This window comes from Chelonoidis abingdonii, chromosome 3, assembly GCF_003597395.2.
Source record: "Chelonoidis abingdonii isolate Lonesome George chromosome 3, CheloAbing_2.0, whole genome shotgun sequence".
In the NCBI taxonomy this organism is placed as follows: domain Eukaryota; kingdom Metazoa; phylum Chordata; order Testudines; family Testudinidae; genus Chelonoidis; species Chelonoidis abingdonii.
In genome coordinates, this window is record NC_133771.1 from 70,345,493 (window position 1) to 70,368,839 (window position 23,347).

A 23,347-nucleotide genomic window follows, 5' to 3' on the forward strand; every position below is an offset into this window, starting at 1 on the left:
GGAAGATCAACCAGAGTTAGTGATTCTCTTAGCCCCATCACCATAGCATATTAAGAAATTTGTACTAAATAGTGCACTTATCGCTATCATTCACTCAATGTGGACACCACCCAGCTAATCAGTTTAGCAGGAGGGATTGTCCTGAAAAACAATCCAGGAGACAAAATATACTAGGACACAGGTGTTTAGCTAAGGTTTCACTCTGATGCAGCAGTGCTCTTCCCCACATCCACAGCAGAAAAATGCACTAAAATAGTCAGCGTGAAGGAGAAGGGTTAAGCAGGTCCCAAGCAGACACATTAGAGATGTCAGTTCATATTGCCTGCTTTGGATTTTGAAAGGAATGGGTCTGAGTATTTTTCCCTGTACCTCAAGAAGGAAAAAGGCCAGAGTATAACGGAGGATGTAGATGAGTTTGCTTCCTTGTCCACTATACTCGTCTTCCAACCCTCAACAATCCAAGCACAGTGAGTAGAGGAGTAAATTGTGTGCAGCCCACAGAAATTCAGAATACAACTAGAGCGATTTGCATCTCTTTGGTACTAGGGAAGTCACTACTGCAGTAAATGAGAGTTCATGAGGGACTGAAGAGAAAAGAAAGGCTTTCCAAAAATGGATGTTGTAAAGGTCAGTTAGAGACAGTTTGCCAAACAGGAGGACTTAGCTCACATCCCAACATCTGAAACTGTCTGGAGTCTTTAACCATTGCAGTTCAACTTTAAATACCAAAATAAGACAAAATAAACCTTTTCCCAAAACAATAGCGGGCGTGGGATGTCAAGATCTAACATTAATATAGACACGTCTGGTTGCTGCTGGTTAACCAAAAGCTATGTTTTAAACGGCTTATATTCCTAGAGTGAAAAAATATCCAGGTCTGTCTTATAAACAAATTTCTTTGATATCACTGAAATCTGAGGGTGAGAAAAGAACACATGCTGAGTACATCAGTAATATCAAATCAGAAGTTTTTGGTCAGTTACATAAAGAACATGCTTCCACATGAAGCAGCTCATCCAAATTTAACAGCGGAATCATCTCTTAACCTCTGCAGAATTACTCAATAGTTCAGTCTATTTCCCTCTTCTAAATTAAACTCTCACCTACTTCAGTTGCTAGTAAATAAAGTTTTCATTTAAACACGGATAAATTTTATTCACACACAGCAGCGCCACCTGCATATTAAAAACGAACAGATTAGAAGTAAATGTTTTATTCTTCCAACTAAATTCCAGTACTACAAGGGCAGTAAAACAATGATACACTGAAAAATCGCAGCAATAAACATTTGTTAAAGACTGATAGAATAAATAAAAACTACAAAAATGAGAAATCATATAAACCCATTCTTAACCCCCAAAAAAGTCCTGGAATACAGAAATGCCCTCCTTTACTATTTCACAGGCAGTACTGTGGGCTAGTTGTTTAAAATTGTCCTGGGGTTACATTCTAATTTAACTGTGATTACAGTTTTGTTGTAGTGCACAGTTATGAAAACCACACTAACTTCAGTCAGAAGTGTCATTCTACATTTTTATTTACACAACCAGTGAAGGGCAAGTTCTAGAACACCAGCTTTTAATCCTTTACTTTTTCAAACTTATTAACATAAGAAGCCAAATTGTAATGATACAGCAAATGAGGCCACTGGTATTATTACAGGTAGCAAAGGTCCACATCCAGGTGGTACTGACATCAGGGAGCACTCCAAAACCAGTTGCTGCATAAGAGTGGTTGCCACTGACAAAAGCTTGAAATAACCTGTGTTCACGGGGGTATGGGGAGGTGGGGGGAAGGGGGGGAAATATGGCATTGCTGCAAGTCTTTTACTGGGACAGCTTGCAACAATTAGAGTGTACAGGGCAGCCCACATATGCAGAAAACATGATTCATGAAACATCTGAAAAAAGAGGAAAAAAAGAAAAAGGTTAGTGACAAGATAACTGAATCCAAATCTAATCGAAATCAGTTAAGACAATAGCAAAAATCAATTTAAAATGCAAATCCCCAATGGTTTACAGGAGGCAAAGCTACTTGATGCACATATATGGCATATTATTCAGCACATTCTCATTTCACCCTAAATTCTCCACAGTATCATGAATTCAAGCTTTTAACGTAGTGTTTTTCAGTTAAAATATAGACAAAACACACTGGTACTACTGGCCATTTTAATTATCGAACAATTAAGAGATGTAGTGTTCCTGCTGGATGTTAAAGAAGCGAGATACTCACAACTAGCAGGCTGTTCTCCATATCGTCGCATGATCTGATCATGCGTGAACTTCACAAATGCGTCGTATTGTTCTGCAAACATTAACATTAGAAGTGAGTGTACCAAGTTTAACTTAGCATGAAAAAAAGGTCAAGGCTTACGTCTTATGCCATGCAAGCTATATCAATTAAACAAATGTTGAGAGTCTGTAAGGGGCAAGTATGGATTATTCAACACAGCCATCTCATCTCTGCTCCCTAAAAAAATCCACCCCATTAAACCATGTTAACAATCAATTGGATTTCCCTTGACAAAATAAGACAGAGGAATTTGGCAAAGGCATATTCTGCACTTAGAGGATCTCAACGCACTTTAAACACACTTGAATTCTCACATTATCCCTAAAGGTCACATTATGCCAGTTTCACAGATGCATAATGAAGGTCCAGAGTGGTTAACTGAGCAACGTCAGTGAGTGGCAGGGCTGGAAGTAGAACCCAACTCCCACCCTCTAACCACTGAACATGGTTACAAAAAGGCAGAATTTAAAGGTCTGGGAAATGACAGTATAGAAGAGAGATTTATTACAATCTATTATGTCACTGATTGCCAAAATGTTGAACAAGCAAGAAACAGCTAACTATGGGATAAAAACCTAAGTGAAAAATATTTGCTTTATTTCATCAGCAAAATAGTCACAATAGGGAACAGGTGACTGGGGGTTTAGTAAAATCAGTTATTGAGTAATCTCCTCAAACTAAATACTAAGATTAAGATGATACTGTAAAGAATATTCAGTTCACTCTGAACTCAAAATTAGTCCTTTCCAGAAGGAATTTTTATACATCACATACATAAGAACACATTTTTCCATATTCTCTTCAGTTTCCAATATTGCACCCATCAACATGGTATTAACTTTCAGAATTAGGAAATTAAAGAAGATGATCTATCAGATGCAGCTCCTCTCCATTCCCCTTTCTCTCTTGTGGAAAACCGCATGTGAAGTGTGTTGGGTTATTACTTTTAAGTGCTCTGCACTGTTCTGAGAAGAGGCAAGGTTAAAGAAAGCAATCTTCAACCAAAAATGTAGTAGCAGTTCTTGGTTTCCACAGAAGAGTCCCAGTCTGAGGGTCCCCCCCATGAAAGTCCCATCCTCCTGCAGGGATGAGCAAAGTAAACAGTGAATCAGTAATCAGCAAGCAGTGCAAAAGAACTCCTAAGTGTGGACTGTCTTGATGATCTGTGGGCCTTCAACCGGAACTGGCCAACATGGCAGCCAGTTTTTTTTAAAGGTGTTTCCCTCTCCCTTCAAGCATAATCTCTGACTTACTGGAATTCAGATTCAGCCAACTCTTCCTCACCTGCACAAGGATGTTAGCCAAAATACTGGGATAACACAATGGGTATATCTACACTGCAATTAGACACCTGTGGCTAGCCCATGCAAGCTGACTCAGGTTCACACGACTCAGGCTAAGGGGCTGTTTAACTGCAGCATAGACATTTGGGCACTCTAGGACTCTCCCACCTTGCAGGTTCCATGGTCCAGCCTGAGCATCTACACCATAATTAAACAGCCCTTTCATCGGAATCCAGGTTTTTAATTGCAGTGTAGACATACCCAATGTGAGCAGATTGAAGAACAGTATCCAAAAACAGTAGCAACTCAATTTTAGAATGTTTAGAAAAAACAATATATTAAAAACTAGATGCCACCTCGGAAGTTCTCTCATGAATTTAAATCTGGCTCAGTTTAGCACTGGTTTGCATACTATTATCTAGTACGCTCAAAGTACAGGTCTACAAATGAAAGAAATCCCTGATCACTTATCCTACTCATCAAACAATGTCACAGGAAAGGGACAAATCCACAGCGGGCTGTTTGAAATCAGTTTTAATGAGGGCTTGTAGCACATTAGAACTCTGGGTTTTTCCAGATTGCCTTAAAAGTAGGTAATCATCACAACTACAAAGGAATGAGAAATACCAGAGTGCTATGTAAGAATACAGCAGGTGATATCAATATATGCCAGTACCCTATAACCTGAACCTAACTAACCTTCTCAGACCCGCAAAAGCTTTTATATAGGGAAATCCAGAGTAACTTTCATGGGGAATAATGTTTTAGCCACAGCCCTATTGAGGCTACTATCTCTAATGATTCTAAGCCCAAGTGAATGCTAATTAAGGTTCCAGGTAGTGGAGATAAGGAAGAACCAAGGAACTCCACTGAATCAGGTTGACTGTTTGGAAGATTCAATTGTTTGTCAGACATCCATACGCAATGAAAGATGGAAAAAAGGAGCTCGCCGGTAAACTATAAAGAAACCCTAATAGTTGCAGAAGCAAGAAGAGACTCTGAACTTTGAAAAGTACCAAGTGGTAAACAAGTCAGCTTAAGGGCAGAAAGCCATTTGGTTTAGATCTGCTAGAGAATTTCTGAGGGACTTGCTCTGGATTTTAATTTGGCACTCCCTCCTCAAAAGTTCCTGTATGTTGCAGAACATGTGTCGTTGTTCCATATATGAAAAAGGTAATATGACCCTCTAGCATTTCTAACAGCTCTTTTTGGTAACCTCTGCCTTAAGAGCACACTAATCACCATATAGTCTCCTCTCCCCAAGAGATCAGTCTCCAGTGAAACTCTGACTGAGGGAGTATCTAACAAGAGATTTTTTAGGAAGTACCTGTCATGCAGACAACCTCTCTAGGCTGGAAACCTGTAGGTATCCAGAACACAAATGTGTAAACATTCTTGGTCTTCAACTGAGCTTTTCTTATCCTACCATAGTAGAGAACACTTAAGAAGGAATGCACCTGATGATCTTGAGGGAAAGACTCTAAAATTATACAATAGGTACGACAGCAGTGGGAAGCCATCTACCTAATATAGGAATTTAGGAATACTGAGGCTGCTTAAAAGTGAATATGGTAGAAAAATTACTATTTACATGTGTATTTTTACACTGCTTTAAGCCTAAAGACATTCACGTCTAAGATGGACCTGTGGGATGCCCAGCCACAAGTACAGCCGAAGTTCCTCGCCTCCACCAACTGAACTACATCAGTGAGTCAGCAATCCAGCACAAAGAGCATGGAGTGAATGCAACTGCCCACAATAAGGAGGGGTGGTTCAGGGCAGAGGAAACAGGCAATCCACTGTGTAGTAAAGAAGAAAGCAACTATGCCACTGGTCAGAAAAGCACAAGTAGTAGCCAAACACTGCTGGTTGTCCGGGATCAATCAGTGTTGGTATGTGGGAAACTTCTGGTGCTAAAGGTATCTGCCTCATGTACTGTCTCCTCTACATCAAATACAAAAAACTTTTTAAAAAAAAAAAAAAAAAACAGAAGGGAAAAAGCCCCTCCCAAGGGGAAAAAAACCTTGCAAATGGCTCTTAGGAAAGCCGAATAGGAAGCCATTTTCTCTGTGGAGACAGAAAATGGGGAGGAGATGGTCAGCTCAAATATGCCAGCAAGAGAAAGTTCTATTTGAAATAAAAACTCTGCTTCCACCAATTGATGGTATAGAAATACCCATGGAGTTATAGCTTCTGTCCACAGCAGCACAGAAAACGAGCCAGATAAGTCTATAACAGACACTACACGTTCTCACTTTTGCTATATCCAGAGATGGAAACTTAGATTTTCAACTTGAGCATCTCATTTCTTAGCCAATAGAAGGAGGTCAAGTACACACTGGATATAACATTAAAGTTACAGAAATTGCGGTTACCAATATATTAATCATTTTTTTCAAGTTGCATTTAATTCAAACGCACCTGCAAGTTTTGTGGTCAAAATTTCTTCATACTCTTCACGGATTTTCTCTTCACGTTCTTTCAGCAAACGTTCACAGATCATTCCAACTTGTCTGAGAGTAAACAGGGGCTGTTCTTTTTTCAATGGTGATGATGCTGCAGATGAAGTACCTATGATTAAATATTTACACATAAGTTACTTACAGTCAACATCTTCCAGCTTTCTACATCATCTCCATTACATTAAATGTGTTCTCCAACAAAACATTTGGCAAAATCTTGCTTTAATTTTTGGATACTTCCAGATTTTATTGATATTGTAAATATTTTATACCATCACTTAAAAAGGAAGTAATCTAAAATTATGCTCAGTTCAGCATGTTATAGGCATAATGAAAGCCTCAAAAAATGTTAAATAGCATTTACTACATACAAAAGTGTCTATTACAGCAAAGACAAGACAGGTTACACTGCTACAGAAACATGTCCTCATTAAGGATCCTAGGCATTCACTGTAGTAAAGTTACATGCGTTTTTAAAGTATGAGTTGATTTTTCTGTAAAGACATCTGCTGCTCAATGGTTTAGAAAAAGTTAGTTTGCAGGACGATTTATTGGGAATGAGCTAAGAAATGCTTCAAGGAGTGCTCTATTTTAATTCTTTTAATCAAAAGCTGGAATTTGCAAAGACATAATGCTTGCAATGAATGCAACTCCACAAACAGTAACGATTTAACTTAAGCAAGAGATGGTCCACAGGGAATCAGAGAACTTGAGAAAAGTTATTTACCCACATGGAGTCATAAAGTATACATCAAAGTTGTACAGAGTTGTGCTAGATACCTGGCAAAGCTGGTCCAGTAAGGAGAAATGCATGTGGCTGTGCATCAGTAGAACAACATGGATCTGTCTGCTGGAAGCTATTTTCTAAATGTCTCCTTTTCTGCATGCGTTTGTACTCCTGTTTTATGTTGTACAGAATTTGTTCTAAAAGAAAAAGTTAAAACAAAAGTTAGCCTAGTATACTTTACACTATTCTTCAACTTTATTTCTATTTCAGATATCAAGCATCCGGAAGTGATGTGTAGGTCTGCAACCCATTAAAGGGGTCATTTTATCAATTATATTCATGTGTGAAATGCAAATATAAATAAAGAATCTGACATTTACAGAAGTTCACTCCATAATATTCATGTTAAAAAGACTGAAGATACAAGTGACAAGTTACACTGGTCTGAGATACAAGACCAGCCTTAAAAGCCTTCCTAGAGTGAATAATTAGTGACAGTTTTAAGGTCAGGAACCATCATGGTTAGAAGTAAATGACAGACACCTTTGGAAACCTGGTAGTTTCAATCTTCCAGCTCTAATAGCACTAGTCACCTTCTGTTGACACATATGATTTTAATGGAGTTCTTCTGATTACTACCTTGCTTCCCTTTGACCCCACCATTATATCTCATCTTAATTAAGGGCTGATATCCACACACCTCCATAATTAAAAACCAATCATTTAAAACCAGATACTCCAAGCTTCCAGATAGTATGAAATATTGGTTTCTATTTTTTTTTTTTCCAGAGATGCTAACAACATGTTGCAACTCAAGGGGGAAGAAAACAAGAGAGTAATCAGAATAATATGATTGTATAGTGGGACTATTATTCTGACACCTGCCAAGACTACAAACTGTTAGGCAAACCAGTACAAAAACTTTCAGGATCAGCAGTTTTCTAAACCATGGTCCAGACAAGTAATATTTCATGGATCAAATTTTGCTCTCTTTTGAAGGACAACAACAATATGGAGTTCAAAAATTGTATAATTTGGTAATTTTTAAGTAACTTGAATAATCTAGCCTCAATAATTTAAAATATAGCATCTAAATGATCATCATTCCCGTGTTAACCACTGGTATATATGCTCTTCTAAACTTAAGAAATGAATATGTAAAATGATACACATATTGAAATGTCACAATTATACCAAATGAATTTTTAAGTGGCAACGTATTTAAAAAAAATTAAAGTAACATTAACTGTTAATAATTCCCATTAGCCCAAGGTACTGCTATACAACAGAAATTCTTAAATGTTTTACACAAGTTTAAGTTTTATTTCAAATCTGGCAACTAATAATTTCTAGAAACACGTTCAAAGTGTAACCTAAACATCCCTTCCTTTACCCCCTCCTCCAAGGCATTCCTATGTTGCCTTCTCTACAATTAAAACAGTTACCTCTAGAAACTGTCATAGCTTTTGCTCCCATGAGCCTCAGCACCTGAATTAGACAACATAATGCAGAGAACTACATACACTGGCCCCCTCTCCCCAGTGTCACAAAAACACATCAAAAAACTTCAAAGACAATTAAAAGAAAAATTTTGACAGGCTTTCTGCTCTTTAAAAAAAGGCCTTCAGATGCTTACAGACACCCTCTCCCACAGGCATTTTTCAGATTTCTGCAGGTCCAACCACGACTTGGAAAAATCTACTGCTCACAGCAAAAACAACACATCCCAGGATGATCATTAGCTTCTGTAGACTCTAGACTTTCATTTTACAAAATTAAGTTGCTAGTCCTTAGGGCAAAGATATCTTTCCAAATGACAACTAAACAAAAAGTAATAGAACGCTGTCTCCATGACGCTACAGACAACTTTAGGCAGTACATCCCTGCTGCTCCTTTATGTTTGGCAAAACTGCAACATGGTTCTGCTATACAGAATTCTGTGGGCAATACTGTGTCTAAGCATCTCATAATGAATTTATTAACACTACTGTCAAATAGGTAAACTGAGGCATAGAGGCTTAAGTGACTTGTCCAAATTCGGATAAGTCTGTGGCAGAGCCAGTAGCAGGAAACAGATCTTCTGATTCCTTGTCCAGAGGTTTAACCACAGAACTATTCTTCCTCTCATATTTCTCTCTCTCCCTTTCAGCAGTCAGAGGAGTTTGGAGGCTTCAAATATCAGATACCTCCTAGCCACAGGTTACAAAAAACAGATCCCTTGGGCAGAGGCAGTGTCAGAACCCTTCTAGGTATCCCTGCACCTTCAGCAAGCGGGCTTCTCATTTGGATTGTACACCATGGTCTATCATCGCATAGAATATTAAAAAATTGGAGTGAAGCCAGAAAGGAAGGAGCTATAATGGAAGCAAGGGATATAGTTAGGCTTTCTAATCCATTTGTAAAAGTGTATGTAAGTATGATGAGTTACAATGAAATACAGTTTACAGCACAGGCTCTCAAATTGTGGTCCAGGAAACACTTGCTGGCCATCATGGTGCTAAGGCCACATTTCCATCTGCTAAGTTACATTTAGAGTTAAATACTTTCCTCAATATTACTTTTCTACACAAGTGCTGCCATAGCTGCAGAGATGTTATGCAATTGTGAAATGGAGGACAATTGGTTCTGTATTAAAGTGTTTTCCACACTATGAAAAATATGTATTGCAGTACTCAACTGTCTTAGGGCTTGTCTACATGAACAGAGATTGACACACTGGATGTGAATCTACCCTGCACTAGCCTGCCACAATCTAACTGTTCATGTGGACCCGTTTCAAAGAGGACTAGATCAAAGCACATTAACTATTAATATGCATCCACAAAGTCCATATGCACAGTTAGACCACAGCAGGCTGGTGCGGGGTAGATTCCCACCCCAGCTTACCACAGTCTAGATGTTCATGTAGACAAGCCCCTACAGCTTAAATTCCAAGGGCTCAGCACTACCACATCTATGTTGTACTCTGACTACTCCATGTCAAATAAATTTTTTAAGATCTGGGTTCACCAACTACACAAACAAATTAAACTTCAAATCATGACAAACCACAACAGAAGTCTTTTTCTGCAGTTCTGAGAACAAATACTCGGTGTACACAAACTCTCAACTGCAACTGAGTGTATAACAAGGGGAATTCTCTTGGCTTAATAAAAAACTATTTCTGAAGCCATCTCAACTAAAATAGTATAACTTCTTCCTGCCCACCACTAGAGTACCAAACCAAAAAAACCCACAGGCTTTTATCAATAACCCCTCCAAAGGAATAGACAAAAAAATCCTACTGAGACTCAAGGCATTAGACAAACACCTAAAAAGCAGATACACAATAATTGGGATTTAAAAAAAAGCTAGATTATGCCAGGTCCCTAAACACAGCAAAACAGGCAATATGTATGTATGGAATGAAAAATCAAAACCAACACATCCTCTCCTCTACTGTCCAGGATACAAGGAACTCAAAAAAGATACACTCTTACTCTTATTGATAGTATTTCAATTACTTTTTGTCATGGAATGGTTATGTACAACTCTAGGAAGAGTGAGGGCAGATAGCAGGTTGGACTGATTTTAATCAAAGCAATTTAAATCACTGATTTTAATCATGATTTAAATCAGCAAGCAGGAAACCCGTAAATCACTGGTTTGAGTCTTGTTTTACGTGTCTGCTTTTTATTTTCCTAAAGAAAGGTTGATTTTCATTGGTTGGTAACTATTAAAATATGTTAACTTACAACTAAATATAGCCATTACACTGAATTTCGTGCTTTGTTGCTAACCAGATGCATTGTATCTATACATATTTAAGCACTTATATAGCTTAACTCACATTTTATTCAAATTCTGAATTTTTACATTTATGTTAAAAAATGGGGAATGTTCCATTTATTAGATTTTTACTTGTAATTTTATGAAGCCCTATTTAAATGGAAATTTCAATTCAATTAAAAATGCTCATAAAAACAATTTTAAATTGCTGTTTATTAGTTCAATAAGACTACCTTAAATGTGCTAGATGAGGAAAAAAATGTATCAAAGCATGCACCTAGAACTAAATTATTAAACAAAGGAAGTATCTGCAGTTAGGGAACTGAACTCACTGGTTTTAGTCACCACATCTTTCAGGCTATTAGTACCAGTAGATTTCATCCCCTCACACCTAGTTTTTATTAACAGATTGGAACAATAAACCAGCTTTTCTGCTTTTTCAACTCAATTTTTAATAAACTAGACCAGTTGAATAAACTGAAAATACTCTTTGCACCTGCAAAAGAGGCTATTTCTGTTAAAAACTGGTTTAGCAGCACCACAAAACCATCTCTTGTTCCAGAGGCTTACCTGGGCTAGAGCAGTGGTCCTCAACCTTTTTGGCTAGCAGGTACCAGCTGAAGGACCACTGCGACGGTGGAGCACCTGCTGAAATGCCGCCGAATTTCGGCGGCGACGCTTCTCGATGAGGCCACTTGCCGTCGACAAGTGATATCATCGAGAGGCATCCCCGCCGAAATGCCGCTGAAATTCGGCAGCATTTCGGCGGGTACCGCGTTGGGGACCACTGGGCTAGAGAGAGAGAATATAGAGTCTGGTGACAACTCATGCAGGAAGGGGGAACCTGAACCCTGGTCTCCCACAGCCCCATGGTTAGAGCAATCCCCTGGGATACAGGATATAAAAGGGGGCACCATCGCTTCCTCCTCCATTAGTTTTGTGAATGGTGCTTTCATAGTTCCTCTGCTTTAGATAAAAACACTTTAAAATGCCCCAAAGCAAAAGAAAACACTTTGTTCAAAAACTTATTTCAGGGATTTTTTGTTTTGGTAAGAAAAACAACAACAAAAAATCTTATCTGAAAAGGATTTTTTTAAAAAAAAGGTTTTGGTTCAAACAGCAAACTGTAAAATTGATTTATTGCACAGCTCTAATGTAGGTGGCTTAAATTTAAGCCACAACTCATATGGTATCTTATTTTACTTGTACTAAACTACTATAGGCCAAAAAACAAAATAGTGAAAATGAAAGCCCTGATCCCATAAACATGTAAATAAGTTCATAACATGAACAGCCCCATTGACTTCAAATCATGTGAATCATGGGCCTTGTGCTTATAATTTAGCATGAGTTTGTGTGTTTGCAGCAACAAGGACTATCTAAAATAGATTTTAATTAAAGACTTCTTGATCGCACAGAATCTCTGTCACTTCAAAACAAAACTGCTTCGATGTTAACAGTGAAGTTATTTAAGCTTCCAATACGTCAAAGTTAGTGACCTTTTTATACATAGGCCAAAATTTTCAAAAATCGGAGCCTAAAGTCAGCTCCTAAACGCATATTTAAGCATTTCTGGATGGTGCTTTTGAAAATTCCAAATGACTTTAGAGCATAAGTCCAACTGACATCGAACTGCATTCCCTGATGGAGGAGCATTAGAGCAAACATGTCCAAAAACATGTCAGATTTCTTGATTTATGGAAGTTCAATATATAGAAAGGCGGTGTTAGTTGCAAATATAGCAAGGGCTACTGGCTTTATCAATTCTGTGGTTGAATTTGTTGGTCTCACAATAATGACCTTAGTGAGACAATGGGCTTGTCTTTCTAGCACTGAGGAGCATTTTAAGTGTGAAACTTTAAGGGGTGGAGGGGAGGGAGAGAAAGGAGAACGTAAAATCTGAAATTTTAACAATTAGGTAACTAAAGAAACCAGTACAAATAAGCTACTTTAAGTCTATGAAATGGAAAGAACATGAGGAATGAAGAAGGTTTATACTAAAAATCTGATTTAAATTTTTTAAATCTATTTAAATAAAAAAAAATCAATCATGGTCTTTAATCTACCCAGATATACTTTGTCTTAACTAGGACTAGAAAAAATACTCACACTTAAGTCGTGTTTAGATTTATACAGTCTGAAGATACAACAAGCTGGCTACGCCCAATTGAAACTTGACCTTTTTTTCGTGGTGAAGACAAGGCCAGAGAAACAGCAGCAATTGCACACAAAGTAATTTTGTATTTTAGCTACCTTCAATGCAATTTGGCAGTTGGAAGAAGCAATGTCATATGATCACACAGCTCTGCGGACTATCGAGTGCTCCGCAGACCACAGTTTGAGATCCTTTGGTTTACATAACGAACTGAACAAAGTGCTGATGTACATTCAAGTTTCACAAACATTCTGAAGTAAATTAACTGCTTTATAGATGGTCACAACATTAAAATAATTACAAATGGGAATCTTTTCTACCCAAAAAAAAAGCATGTCACAGGCAGCAACAGTTAAGCCTTTGCACTACAGGCCCCAATCAATTTTGGAAATCAGGCTGCAAATTGGGATGGATAATGATTTGGGGAGTACTACTGCCAATGTAACTTGGGGTGGAGGGGGGAGATTAATGAGCCACCACTTCTGAGGAGGAGTGAAGGTTATTCATCTTTATAATTCCTGGACACAGTCTAACAATAGAAAGCATACAAGGTAAGTCTACATTTACACAAAAAATTACTGCACTTAAACTCAGACAAAAAACGTAGTACTTCCCTCACCCCATAGTTTCAATACAGAATTAGTCAGCTGTCTTCATTTTCCTGCTTATCAGCAGGAAAATAAACAGCATCCATTAATCTGAATGGTCCACAAACAAAAGGAAAGCTTAACCAATGTATTACATCCTCCCAATCCTCCATGTTTCCTGACCTCTGCTATTAGCCAGCGTTCTGGTTCCTTATGCTCCAAGTTACAAGTTTATTTGCTACATATAACCCTCCCATTACTGAAGCAAACATCAACTATGTACTTCTAAGTGTCATCTCTATGGGCTCTGTCAACGCTGCCATATGACTTGTCATGCTAATGGAGACTGAATAACTATTTCCAAACAGTGTTGGATAGTTCATAATTTCCTTAATGCATGATTAAGGGTCGTAAAAAGATTTTTTCAAATTTAGAGTTCATCAGTCACTCATCACCCCACCCCCCCGCCAATAATTATCTATAAATCATTTAAAATTGCAACTGCAGTTCACTTTTAAGGAAAAAGGCAAAACAAATTGGGGAGGAAAGGACATTTCACTATTCCCATTATGAAGTCTAGAGTTACTGTCACGTTTCCCCTTATGCTGGATTTTTTTTGTTTGTTTGTTTTTTTCTTTGACCTGCTTTTTATACTAGCAACCTCAGAAATCTTGGTTCCTGGCTTCCGTCATTTAGCTGAAGGACACTTTGGCAGAATAAATAGGATGGTGATTCAGTAGGTTGAAACTGAAGTAGCAGCTTTCCCAGCCCTCAAATGGAACCTGAAACTCAGGTTTCAGTTTGTGATGTCACCTTCCAATTTATTTCTTTAGAACTAAACCAAAGAATCCTTCAGAATTAGGGCTTGACAAGCTGGTCAAATAATATAACTGACCACCCATTATTTGAGCATAGTCAAATGTCAAATATCCCAGCAAGAATACCCTAATGTAGCCGATGGCCTACTTTTTTGATTGCATCATGGTGCCACCTGTTAGCAAGCCTACTTAAATGCCTTGATGACTCACTTTACTACATGCTCATGTCACATGTTGGGGAAAAGTGAACTAACTGAAACCTCAAGTGAACTAATCAAAAAGTTTTTAATTTACAAATATGAAAGCTGCTGGGGCTTTGTTGATAAATGAGTATCCAAACCACCTTCTGTATTACGGATGTGCTGCCCTCTGATCCTATTTTTCATTGGTCGTGTTGAAGATTGACAACTTTCTCATGTCAAAAATGAAAAGCCCTGTCAAATTTTTCAAAAAACAGAATGACCAGCAGCCATTTTTCAGTGCAATTTAGTAGAGTACTGACTTTCATCCACATTGGGTAATCCTTGTCTTATTTGATGGCCACCTTCTATTAAATATCTCAAACATCTTCAAATATGCAAGATGACATGAGCTGCTGTTGAAAAAGCCTCTTGGAGACCATCAAGTCTTACTCTTTTTTTATGGTTCTAATAAATTAGTGCTTTAAAATATCTGACAATTTGACATTATTTAACCAACCATTTTTGCACCAATCAAATGCTCAACCATATTCAGAATCTAAACAAACCTGAGATTTTCATGAAGGAGACAAGTAGAAAACTTTCATGATGCCATCTATATATAATCATAAAGGAGTAAGAAAGGAATCAGCTCCTTTTTAAATGAAAGTTCGTACAGTTCAGTAATTCCTAGTTACTATGATCTCACTTATTTACAGCTTTTTTCCTAGCCAAGGCCTGTCCCCCCTTGTTCATACGCCTTTCATTTGGTGCCACCACACCTCTGATTCAGGGATCACCAGCCAAGTATTCTTCCACGAGCCGTTATCCCATTTCATCATCAAGGAAACTGCCTTGGGAGAGCACTGGGATATCAACTGAGGCCCCACTGCTCTTCATTTAGTAACAGATCTCCATTCCAGAATCTGCCAACCCAACCAAGATATCTTGAAAAAAAATTAATGAAGATGTGTATTTTAGAGAGATCCAGACATTTACCATTCTCTTGCTTTGGTCATGCTCAGTCACTTCAATGTATTTTTCTGCCCTCAAACAAAAAAAGATCTGTTGGTTTTTGCAGTAGATTTCAGACACTGAAAATTATATTTGTTTCAAAGAGCTACACTGCTGCGTAAGATTTATAGATGGCACCATGATCAGCATTTTATTTTTTGACATTCACAGCCAGTGGTTACATTTACAGGACCAGCAGCAGAACCTCTCAAGAGACTCAGTCGTACAGAACTGCACCCTCATGAGATCCAATTACCCAGGACCACAAATTAATGAGGGTTCTGCTCCTTCTGCTTCATGTCTGGCATTCACATTAGCATTAGTGTGTTTTGCAATAATGTGACATTTCAGAAAATGCAGATCCCTGGGTCAGGGACTTAAGGAATGAAAAATAAAAGAACAAACAGTGTGAAATATGCCAGACAACTGACATTTTTGTATTTTTCTACAATCACCATAATTTCATTGTCAAACTGGAAGCTAAAAATGGAGGATAAATTCAACATTTAGGCAACATTTGAAGATCAGCCTATTAATCACCTCTCAAAATGGGGTAAACTGATTTAACAAGTTCACATACAGCCTGCATATTTTAATTCAGGGAACACAGTCCTATGATACTGGGGTATTTTGAAAACCCTGGCATGTTGCCATGATAATAACAAAGACAAAGTGTCCTGCTAATGAGAGTGTACACAGGATTATTTTTGTATTTAAATTCTGTTTACTGCTAGTAATAACATGGAAGGCCTTAAGAGGAGATCTATAAGACTTGCTTGTCTTGGTTCTCAAACTTGTACTTGGCCACTGCTTGCTAGGTTTCCGACAGAGGAAGCAGCTTTCCTGAAAAGGTAACTCACAGATCCAAGGAGAAAGATAGCTCAGGGTAGATTAAACAGTTATTCCGCTCTAAATATGCCAATTTCTTTTTCTTGCATAATTTTAAGATTATATCTGGGTTTAGATATTAGATTTTTCTGTGAAAGATCAAAGAACATATTGAATGGCAAAATCCTCAACAAACCTCTGTTAATGAATCAAGATTCAATGATACCTCAAGGGAAAGACTATATACAGCCAATTTTCCTTTACCATATTTGCCCACAGTTACTAGGGATTATTTACATGAAACCAAGTCTGCATTTCTTAAGAATTTATCTGTCCTTGCTTGTTTTTCACTTTTTCAATATATTTAAAAAGGCAGGTGAGGAGAAAGAAGGTTAAATCCCATTACAGAATAATTTAGTACTCACAAAGGATGAGAACAGGTACACAGTACAGTTAAAAACTATACATTCTTCAAACTCATCAACCAATGTCCCTCAATCCTGAACTAGAGTTAGAGAAGACAATCCATTTTTTTATACCTGTTCAATTAGTGGTCTCTATGCCAAGGCCAGCAATAAAGGTGCACTTAGAGATTGTGGGTTTGTGATGTGGATATGTGCCCAGTAAAAAAAGTAGACTTCTGATGGTATCTGGGAAGCTGAACTAATTTAATTAGTTTCATTCACTAACACTCTCTGCCTGGATTTGAACCAGTGACATTTGAAATGAAAGGCCTTGTATTCCCAATAGCTATCCATTCCCTATAATCTTTGGTTTGTGACATCAATTACTTACTGGAGAAATGCTCATGAGAATTATTACTTCAGATGGAAAATAAACTGCAAATATAGATAAATTTAAAAATCTTGCTCATGTGTTTTTCATACAGATTTTTCAGGCTAATTCAAAATACAGCATTTTTCATGATTTCTGTAAGGTATTAGCTGCAATTTAACCTTTGAGAGGAAGCCATTTTCATGGAAGCACACCTGAAATACGAGTTTGTTTAAAGGTACAATATGCAATCTGGAGCAGAGACACAGAGAAGCCATCTGAAGTTACTATCGGTGTTAATGGGATTTAAAACAGCTAATGACAAGAGATCTGCACCGTATTTTTATTTCTTTGGACACTGTTTCCCACCTTATCCACTTTCTATCAACTTAAAAGCCTCAGTTTCAGAAGACCCTGTAGCCAGTACAGCATAATCTGCCTTTCAATTGTAAGCACAATGTTGGAATTATCAATTAGTAAAATATTACTATTTTTGCCCTGAATATGTTCCACTCCTCAGCAAAAGCAACTGAAGATAAACCTGTCCTGACATCTTAATGAGGAAAAATACATCATTCCTCCCACCATTTTCACCACCTAAATTTATCAGCTTGATAAAAAGAGAGCATAGTAGCTTTAAGATTTCACATGGGAAAGTTATAAGGTACAGCAAGTTACCACATGACATCTAAGTTTAAGTCATGCCAAAGTCACAAATGAATTTGAACTTGGTGGACTCATTCTAGTCCCTATGTGCCCAAAATACAAAACCACCAAAAAACCTTGGCACAATTGGCTGCCTCTTTGAGAAACCTGGGCCTCACTCTGTTAAAAAAAAAAAAAAAAGACACTACCATTTATGCTTTATTTTCAGAATAACTGAAATCACTCATAACGCTGTAGTTAAAAAAGCCACCCTCCAATCTGTTTTTGAAGTACCACAATAAAGCATGTATTCTAACCCACCTTGCATGGGGAAATCCTCCAGATACAAGAAAGTAAGCACCTCTGATGATTTTTGTTTAATCCTAGCCCTTCAAACAAACTTAAATATGAATTATATTAAAAAGTGCTCTCTGTCCTAGTCAGTCAGTCACACCCTCTCCTCTCTCTCTCTCTCTCTATATACACACACACACACAAAATATTCTTACTTATAGCAAATCTTAGCTAGAACATATGTAAAAGCAATTACAGGCAAGTAGGAGTATAAAGACTAATCTGCTTAAAAAAGAAGGGGGGGATGGGGGGGCCTTACTAACATTAAAATAGTGCCACACTTTCCCTACCAGAATTGTTGTATGTAAGTAGCAATGTCTGCACGCTACATAAGTTAACCTTGATTTAAAAGTTTAAGATGGATAATTCCTTACAGATGCAAAACACTTCATGGTATAGAATGGAAGAATGATTCAAAATAGTCATAACAGTACTAGATACAAGATCTACAGCAGGTATAGATGAGACACCACAAAACACAATTCAGCTGCCAAATCCACTGAGAAACTAAAAGCAACTTAACAGCTGTCCAAATAACCACAAAAGATTAAAACATTCCTGTTAGATATAAATTTCATCCTAAAGTCATCCCTCTCCCAAATAGAGGTATCATTTATTTGCCTATGAGCATTTTATACTTAATTTAAGACAGCTGGTGTCTCCTCTGGCTAGCATACAATTTGTGTTCCTGCAGACACTATTGCCATTCAAGCTGCATTTTGTTTCCAGATAATACATTTGTTTCTGATAAGATTAATCAAGTGTTTGAAATACTGAGGTGCACAGCCATACACTGGAGTTAAACAGCACCAGGACTGACAGGTCAAAGAAAGAACAATGTATTTGTTGTATGAAGTACCATCTTGATTTAAACAGCAGCATCAAGTTGGTTTTTTTTCCCCCACACACACAATTTAGGTCTCAAATTACTAGAAATCTTTTCATTAAACAAAATTTAAAACAAATTCTGGCTGCAAGCATTGAAACACTACAGCACTGTACTTGAGAAACAGTGAGTGAAATTAACTAAACTTTACCTATTGTAAGTAAATTTCACTGTCCATAAGTGCAAAAATTAAACAAGTAGTTAAAGTTTGGGTTAAATTTGAATTTATTTTTTTTTTTAAACATTCTATGTTATATACCTATGGGCACTATGGCTCTTTACAGTGTGCCTTTAAAAGGGAAGGCTCTCATTTTCAAATAATGTATTAGCAAGTAAGACCAGGGTAATAATACACTTAGAAATGTTACTTATGACTATGTTTAGTGAAAAGCATAAAATTAGGCAGAACTTCAATATTCTCAGCAAACACTAAAGAGGTATGGCAATGCAAAAGCTCCCATTATTACATTATTATAGCAATCTTATGTCAGAGCACACCCATGTGTGAGCATGCATAACTCCCAATTAAATTGAGCAAGGTTGTTATTCAAGATCATTCAGTAACACAGAGAAACATTTTTATTCATTTGTGCCTTATCTTTCACTACATTATAATTCACAAAGCCACCATAATTACACTGACTACACCATATCAAAAATAATAATTTAGAACCTAATAGTAGAAAACATAGTTTAATGACTACTTAACACTTACTTCTGCTCTGAAAGTAAAAATCAATTATGATGCATTATAATACTTGATTAGTCAAGATTTTAACATTAATATTCAGAGAGTTGTATGAGATTAGAGACATTGCCAAACTGACAATTGTTGACAGCAAATTTCTCTTTTTAAGTTTTATTTTGAAGATGCAGTTTAAAAACTAGTGTATGGATACAAAGATCCATAAATAAAAGCTGATGTTGAATCTGATCACTTAAGATTTTGGCATTTCCCCTCCAATAACTAGTGTATTATAATAATCCTTCCTACTTTAACAATTTATTTAATTTGTTCATTTTAGATACATTTGCTGCATTATTATACATATTCTTGCCATTATAGAATCACCTCTCTTTAGGAATTTGTTTTTTCCCCAAAGGAAAGATGAGACAGACACTCAAGACAGACCAACTATATATGCTCAACATTATCGACCAATAATAAATCTTAGTCTCAAAGGCCCTATATAAAAAGACCATTTAGCAATAAGATAGGAAATGATTTTAACTACCACCCATGCCTTGAAGCTGTATCAATACTCTTTCCCCCTTGAGCAAAATGCATTACTAGTACAGTGCAGTGGCCTGACCAGCTTTTTTTAAAACCACATTTATATTAATTATTCATAGCATGGATCCTTCCATTTCCCTAAGAAATTATCCAACTGAAATCTTAGTATTTAAACTGTAACTCATATTTTGAAAAGATAGGCAAACTAAGCTTGTTCTTAAAGATGACATATGTACAGACATTTAAATGTCTTACTGCAGTGTCATCCTTTACAAAGCTGCCTGGTTATCCATCCAAAAACCTTTCTAAACATTTCATTTAAAAAGAAACAAATATTAAGTCATTGCCACTAAATTTAAGAAACTACCATTTTATACATATAATATCATGATTCCTTAAACTTGATCTTTTTTACTGTTTGACTAAAGCCTGTAGAACCAAAAGTGTTTAATCAGGGCCTGCTGTCTATCAAGCTAAGCAAGATCAGAACTGTCCTAGTAACAAAGAACTTAAAATATACACTTAACATTACAGTTTAGCACCAGAAACATACGAATTCAGCAATTCTTATCAAAAGGGGTAACAAATTTAACAAAGGACTGAGTTAGTGACAATTTAGGAAAGGCCTTTTCTGTACACAAAGGAGAGATTTACATCTCAGCAGCACCATCACAAAAAACTCATGACTGCATGCATGGATGACAAACGTTGTGAAGTGCATTACTGGACGCTGTAGGGTAAACTGACACGAGGAAGCCAGCAGACTCTGCACACCCAGCCAAAATTCATTTTCTCCTAGATTAGTTCGCAAAATTGATCAAGTTGTGTTTTAAATTGAAACAATTGCACAAACATGCCAACAGCTAAGTCTTAGGGCCACCAGTTGAATCTTCTATTACTTGAGAAGAATATGAAAAGGGTTTCTTTCCTCCAACATCTTTGTGAAGACAGAGACTCGCTAATTACGTTTTATTTGCCCCGAAGGCAACTTACGCATTTAAAACCAATCATTTTCATCACCTGATTTTCCCATGAAACTTTAAAGACACCACAGACTGTCATTTCAGTCCGTGCCACATCTAGGCGACTGGGAATGGCATTTTCCCTTTGTTGTATCCGCTTTCGCCCTTGCCCAAGTGGCGTTTTGTGGGTGATTGATGATAGGACATGACTCCCTCCCCCTCCAATATCTGAACAGCAGGAGAGGAAGTGCCGCCGCTCGCCTCACTGAGGCACCACCACTCGCTCCCGGCGCTAATGGCTGCAACAAATCGATCGGGGGACCAGAGAGGGGGGTCTCGAGGCCAGGCACCTTTCCCGAGTGTGATCACGCCTCCCCCACGCCCCTACGTACATGCTCACCCCCCTCCCTACCCAGGATTTCCGCAATTTGACTCGCCCCTGCAGCTCCCCAGCCGCCCGAGGAAAGGCTCCACGCCCGCCCCAGCGCAAAGAAACCCGCCCCCCCCCGGCCCTGGATCGAGGTTCTCCCCATCCCCCGCAGCCTTGGCCCCGACCTGTCGCCTCGGTCTGCACACTCCCCCTCCCAGCCCGCAGCGGCCAGCCCGCCCCTCCCCCTCCGCTGCCAACGGCCATCTCTATTGTGTCGTCTCCGTGGCGATGCCAAGCAGAGACGGAGTCGCCCCGTCTAGGCCGCTGCCATTCCCGCAGCCCGAGAGAAAATGGCTGGAGGAGACTCGAGACCCACCCACCCAGCCGCGCACTCCCCAGCAGCACCGAAAGCCCTCAGCCAGGACCCGCGCCCCTGCCCCCGTCACACTCAGCCCCCCCCGGCACCCACCTGTGGTGAGGCGGGAGGACACCTCCCCGAAAGGCGAGGGCTCCATGCGCAGGTATTTCTGCGGCGAGGCGGCGGCGAAGGAGGAGGCGGCGGCGGCCGAGGAGGCCGGGGCTGACAATGGCGCACATCGCCTCCGCTTCGGGGAGGCCGGGCTCAGCAAAGGGTCGAAATCCAGAGTCCGTTTCAATGTGGCGCCGCAAGCCATGGCTAGGGGGGAGCGGGCCGGGGGATGCGGAGACCCGGGAAGAGCGGGGTGCGGGTGCTCGGTGCGAGGGAGACGGCAGCACCCGGCCCAGCCCAGAGGCGCCTTCCCCACCGACTGGGGCGGATGGCGGGGGGGGGAGCTGCGTCAGGGCCTCCGCCTCCTCCCTATCGCCCTCTCCAGGGAGCGGCTCCGGCCCCCCCGGCGGCTCCTTCGCCGACGGATTCGCTCTCCGCCCGCCCCGCCCTCGCGAATTCCGCCCCCGGCCGTTCCCGGGGCGGTTGCTGGGACGGTAGGTGCGGAGCCGGGCTCGGCTCGCCTGCTGGGGGCCGCCGATGAAGAGCGATGGCAGCAGCGCTTCCCTCTGTGACTCTCCCACACCAGCAATATGGCGTCAATAACAACGCCGCTGATTCAAAAACCAGCCCTCTTCATTGCGCCTGCGCAGCAGGGGCGGTGGCCGCCGCAAAGGATTAGGGGACTTGTAGTTTTTGCGCGTCTTCCCCAGCACTATGCGAAGGCGTTTAAAGGGAGAGGGGAGGAACTACACTTCCCGCCATGCAGCGCGCCGGATCCCTAACTTCCGGGGTAGAATTTAAATCCCACCAAGGCTGCCGTATGGGATGCAGGTTAAAGGACAAGTGACTGAGAGTGGTATCCTTATATGTCTCTAGTGCAGAAAGCAGGCAAATAACAATCAGGCAGGGAAAATGAGCTTTAGCGCCGAGAGAAATATAAAACACAGTTGCACTCAGGAAAATGGGCCTAACTCTTAGGGGGAGGGGAAAGTTCATATGCAAGATTTCCTGAAACACAAAGCAGATGAGGAAGATAAGAAATGAAAAGGGAAGAGGCCTTCTGAATGTGGTTGGGGCTGGCCTTCTGAATGTGGTTGGGGCTGGCAATCTAGGATTGGGATTGGGGAAATGAGCATTACTTGTTCTCAGCAATCATAGTGATTTTATACATAAGTGCACTCGTGTTGGGATGCTGCACAAGCTCTCTTATTATTTCTTTATGATACCACAGGTGTACATGGTACTTTACAAAAAGTAAAATATACCACACAAATATTCTTAAGTAAAATGTGTGGTCTCAAAAGCTTTTAGTGTCAGAATTGTACCAACAAGTACAATAGTGTGTGAATGGAAAAAAAATATGAGAATATGAACATAAGAACGGCCGTACTGGGTCAGACCAAAGGTCCATCTAGCCCAGTATCTGTCTACTAACAGTGGCCAATGCCAGGTGCCCCAGAGGGAGTGAAGCTAACAGGCAATGATCAAGTGATCTCTCTCCTGCCATCCATCTCCATCCTCTGATGAACAGAGGCTA

The 23,347-nt window shown here is 39.3% G+C and overlaps 1 protein-coding gene across 1 annotated transcript; it reads right to left on the reverse strand.

The window, feature by feature from the left end:
• Nucleotides 1-1,197: 1,197 nt before the first annotated feature.
• Nucleotides 1,198-22,412, reverse strand: AKIRIN2 (akirin 2). Its single transcript, XM_032771850.2, has 5 exons — nucleotides 21,811-22,412; nucleotides 6,821-6,964; nucleotides 6,000-6,149; nucleotides 2,236-2,307; nucleotides 1,198-1,900 (listed from the first exon to the last, which is right to left on the reverse strand). The coding sequence occupies exons 1-5, from the start codon at nucleotides 22,013-22,015 to the stop codon at nucleotides 1,890-1,892; spliced, it is 582 nt and encodes a 193-aa protein (XP_032627741.1). The 5' UTR covers nucleotides 22,016-22,412; the 3' UTR covers nucleotides 1,198-1,889.
• Between the last annotated feature and the right edge of the window lie 935 nt (nucleotides 22,413-23,347).